Raw genomic sequence first — 4786 nt, 5'->3', positions numbered from 1 at the left:
TCGAACTCACAGAGATCCGCCTGCCTCTGCCTCCCGAGTGCTGGGATTAAAGGCGTGCGCCACCACCGCCCGGCTAGAAGTATGTACTCTTAACTGCTGAGCCATTTCTCCAGTCCCAGTTTTTTTTTTTTTTAATTTTTATAGATTAGCAAACTGGAGCTCAAAAGGAGATAAAGGAGCCAAGCATGCTGGTATGTATATACCTGTAATCCCAGCCATGGGGAAGTGGAGGCAGGAAGGTAATGTGTTTGAACCTAGCCTGGGCTATACATAGCACAACAACCTTGTCTCAAAAGTGGGGTGGCAAGCAGAGGCACAGCACATATTTTGTAGGTGTGAAGCCTCCATGGGAGGCTCTGGGTTTGATATCCGTTACCGTACAGGTATGTTCTAACCTTTTAATGTTACAGAAAGGGTATGTGTGTCTGGCGGTTGGATACCCAGCTCCCACCTCAAGGTCTACACTTACCCAAGTGTGGTCATGGTAACAATGGTATACCAGAAGGCAGCAGGGATGCTTGTGAAGTTGGTCTTGCTAGTGCCCTTCTCAGCATAGAACATGACAGTCGCAAAGATGATGATGGCCATGGTGAGGGAAAAGAGGAGAAAGCCCAACTCAGAGGCACAGCTCTTGAGGGTGTAGCCCAGAATCCGCAAGCCCTGGGAGTGTCTAGAGAATTTGAAGATTCTGAAAACCCTGAACACACGTAGGGTGACGAAGGCACCAGAGACATCATCATTCTTGGGCACAAAAAGCCCAATGTAGTAGGGCAGGATGGCTACCACATCGATGAGGCTCATCACACTGCGCAGGAAGCGGCAACGGCTGGGGGCCGCAAACAACCGCAGAAGGTATTCCCCAGTGAATATGAGTACGCAGGCTGTGTCCATACAGAAAAAGGCCGTCGGGAAGCGGTCACCACAGGGTTGATCTCTCGTGGGTCGCCGGGCAGGGCCACGGCATGGGATGGTCTCCACTACATTGGCGATGACCGACACGGCTATGAAGAAGCCAGTGACATAGTAGAAAACGAGTGCTGCAGTGCTCGTGTGTGGGTTTTCGAAAGCCCTCCAGAGTCGCTGTCTCAGGGAGCTGCCTGCTGGAAGGGCTGGACCTTCCCCGGCCTGCTCAGCCTCCTCGTCTTCTGCCAGGCGCTCTGCATTCTCCTTCTTTCGGTCCCTGTACTCTTCAAGACAGCAGTCGCCCACAAGCTCTGGTACCAAGCCATAGAAGGCCAGCTCCTCGTCAAAGGCTTGGATGCACTCCTGCCTGGGGCAGTGCAGCCGGCCTGTGCGGTAGAAGTTCAGCACGTGCCGGAACATGTCTGGGTCACGATCAAAGAAGTACTCGCCTGATTCAGCATCATAGAAGAATTCCTTCTCCGAGCTGCCCAGCAATGTGTCTGGATAGCGATCCAGCGTGTTTTTCCAGGTCTCAAAGCGCCGACCGCTCACATTCACCACCAGTACCTCATCACCTCGGGATGCCTTCACCTCCGGTGCAGGGGGCAGGGGCTGCTGGGCTAAGGGCAGCCAGCCCACTGCTGCAGCCCTTGCAAATGGTAGCCATGTGGCCACACCGGCCGCCATCCTGCAGCTCCCCCAGGCCCACGGAGACTTGGGGGTGTGATGTTTAGGAGAATGTGGCTAGCTCCAGGATGGTGGAGGCTTGGAGAGACCCTGGGCTACCCAGACAAGGAAACTGGTGTGTGTGTGTGTTTGTGTGTGTGTGGAGAGAGAGAGAGAGAGAGAGAGAGAGAGAGAGAGAGAGAGAGACCAATAGGAACCAGAGGAGGAGGAAGTAGAGAGACAGACAGGCGCTTGGGGAGTATTGGGGGTTTTTAGGGGACTAAGAAGGGGTTAAAGTGCTAGAGGAACCAAGAAGGATCCTCAAGTCTAGAAAGACTGAGATGAATCTAAAGTCAACACATTCCTGAGAGATGTCTGAGGGTGTTCAGAGGGACCAAGACATAGGTGAGGGGTTGTTCACACTCTCAAGAGTTCCCAATAAAGGAGGGCCTGTAACCCCTCAGTCGAGCTGAAGAGGAGGCAGACAGAGGCATTCAGAGAGCTGGAGAACAGGACCAGAGATGTTTGAAAGAGGCTGAAGGACTGTCCACGCCCAGAAGACTGATGGGAAAAGATGCCTGGGTTGGAGCCCCCTTGCAGATCAATAAAGGGGACTGGAGCATCTCAAGGGTGGCTAGACAGAGGGAGGTTGTAAAGATACTAAAAAGTGTCTGGGGAGTGACTAGCGCTGCCAAGAATAGCCTGGAGGATGTGTCTACAATCTCCAGGAGTTCCGGGAAAAGTAGCAGAGGTGAGGGCCCTCTAAAGAGGATTGAGAAAGGGGGATAGCTAAAGTGGTATATGGGACTAGCTTATTTTTTAAGAGGCCAGGGGATATGCAGCAGAGAGGTTCCCTGGAGGGGGCTTAGGAAGCCTGGTCCCTATCAAGAGCTCTGAATGAGGAAAGGGGGGATGTGGGGAATCCCAAAGGGTCAATACTCAACTGGACTGAAGTTGGGTGTAGCCCCCTGAGCACACAAGAAACTCGCAAAAGACTATGCAAAGAGGAAGGGAATTCCCTCAAAATAGGTTGGATAGGGGGCGGGGTATTGGAAGAAAGTTGGGTGTGTCTTCCAGGAGAGGGGGCTGCTGAACCTTGCAGGAAGCTGGTAGGGGAGACTAGGAGAAGGCTGGGTCCCACCGTTGGAGGCAGGTCTGAGCAAACCACACCCCGAGGGGCTGGCGGTGTGTACCCAGCAACAGCAGTAGCAGCAGCCGGAGCAGCAGCAACAGCAGCAGCAGTAGCAGCAGCAGAGGAGGAGGAAGCGAAGAGCCACAGCCAGGCCTAGGAGGGAAAGGTGGAACAGGCGGGGGCGGGGTGGGAGACAGGGGGAGGAGGCTGTTGGGTCCTTGGAAGAAGGCTCTGGAAGGACAAGGTCCAGTGGGACCCCTGGAGACTGTTCCAGGATGGACTAGGACATGGGGACCGCACCAGGAAAAGACAAGGACAGAGCTAGTGATGGTCCCCTCCCTCTCCCCACAGGGCTGTCCTCACCTGTGTCCCTGCTGCAGCAGCAGCAACAGCGTTGGGGCTGGGGGTACCAAACACCGGAGCTCCTGCCCCTCTGCAGAGCTGCCGGAGTCCCTCCTCCTCCTCCAGCGTTCTCTCCCCGCCCCTCTGGAGCTTGTCGGGAGCTGAAGCGAGAGGCAGGGAGGGGCCACGTGGCTCCCAGAGCCCCTTCCCCTAGGGTAGCTTGAGAGAGACCCTGGGGAGACTCCTCCTCCTTACAAAGCTGGTTGGGCCTCAGTCGCGTCATCTGGAAAATGGGGGTGGCAGGGAACTTTGCCAGTTCTCCCCACCTCCTACTTCCTGGACTCCCCCTTCTTTCTGCCCAGCTCCTACCCCCACTGCCCCCAGGGGCTCTCACCCCCACCCGTCTGAATCAGCAGCACTTAGCAGAACCAATCGATGGGGAGGCGTCTGTTAATGGCCCCAGAGCGGAGTGCCATGGGGAATGATGCAGTGCTGTGTCCCCTCCCTGCCCCCCCTCTGTGGAAGGGCGGGGAGAGGTGGGGGAGGGGGGACTGGTGGGGATGACCAGGCCTCCAGATCCACTCTGGGGGGAGGGCATTGGTCAGAGCCCAACTTCTAAACCAGACTTTGTGGGGCTCCAGTATACACCTTCCAGTCTGAGGATGCAAGATGCCGAGCAAAGGTAGTGCAGATGGGGACAATCCAGGTACCACTCCCTACCCGTAGGCCCCTTGCCAAAGGAGAATTCCCATCTGTTTGTATCCCACGCCCTCAAATCACACCTCTTTCCATGGTGGGATCTGCTTCTGCCCTTCGGAACGCAGAGCACCGAGTGCCTCTGGGATAAGTCTGTGAGTTCTAACCCCAGCTTTGCCAGACTTGCTGTGCCCTTAACCAGGTGACTTGTTTTCTCAGTTGTCAGAATTATCCCAACTTGACAGTGTCCTTTTGAGCATCAGCTGAAGCAATGTGAATGGGGTGGGCACAGGTAAGGCCTGGCAGGATGCCTGGTCTTAAGTAACTAACGGTGTCTGATGAGAGTGCCTAGCCTTTCAATCCACCCGCCTACCCACGATACTCACTTGCTAACTTTTCATACTCCTGATCTGTCCATTCTTTCGCCCACCCATCCTCCTGCCCACATAACCAATGACCCTACCCATTCCTCTAGGTACCCCTCTAGCCATTCAGTCACCTACCTACCCCTCAGCTTCTAATCATTTGCCAACCTTTTCCTAAAGACCTTTTTCCATGCGTCTATGCATTCTCCAGCTTCCCCCATCATGTATGCCTCCAACTTACCCTTCCCTTTCATTCGCTTATGCATCCATAATTCCACTCTAGCCTTGCCAGTTCACTCCCAACTTATCTATAAATCCATCAATCTACTCACAGTTAATTCACCCATTTATCCATTTGTCCACCCTGCTTTACATCCGTCTGTCCATTTGTACCTCCATTTACCCATACTCTATCCACTTACAGATTCATCTGCTCATTTATTCATCCAGCCATGCATCCGTCTACCTATGCATTAATTTCCAGCCATACGACCACTTATTTATCCCTCAGTCCATCTAACCACTTATCCACCCTCCTATCTGCTCATTCATCTATATCCTCAATTTAATACCCCCCCATATCTGCAGATATTTCTTTCTTTTTTTTTTTTAGTTTTTTCGAGACAGGGTTTCTCTGTGGCTTTGGAGCCTGTCCTGGAACTAGCTCTGTAGACCAGGCTGG

The 4786-nt window shown here is 53.8% G+C and overlaps 1 protein-coding gene across 1 annotated transcript in view; it reads right to left on the bottom strand.

Moving 5' to 3' along the window:
• Window positions 1-3807, bottom strand: part of Kcnd1 (potassium voltage-gated channel subfamily D member 1) — a 17052-nt gene extending 13245 nt beyond the window's left edge. Inside the window, exons 1-2 of the mRNA XM_005352788.2 lie at window positions 3065-3807; window positions 470-2854 (exon numbers count right to left, since the gene is read on the bottom strand). Of these exons, the coding sequence (XP_005352845.1) occupies window positions 470-1590 (1121 nt within the window). The 5' untranslated portion in view covers window positions 1591-2854; window positions 3065-3807. The remainder of the gene's footprint in view (window positions 1-469; window positions 2855-3064) is intronic.
• Between the last annotated feature and the right edge of the window lie 979 nt (window positions 3808-4786).

The sequence above is a fragment of the Microtus ochrogaster genome, chromosome 10 (genome assembly GCF_000317375.1).
Source record: "Microtus ochrogaster isolate Prairie Vole_2 chromosome 10, MicOch1.0, whole genome shotgun sequence".
NCBI classification, from domain to species: Eukaryota; Metazoa; Chordata; class Mammalia; order Rodentia; family Cricetidae; genus Microtus; species Microtus ochrogaster.
This window is presented reverse-complemented; position numbering and strand designations above follow the sequence as displayed.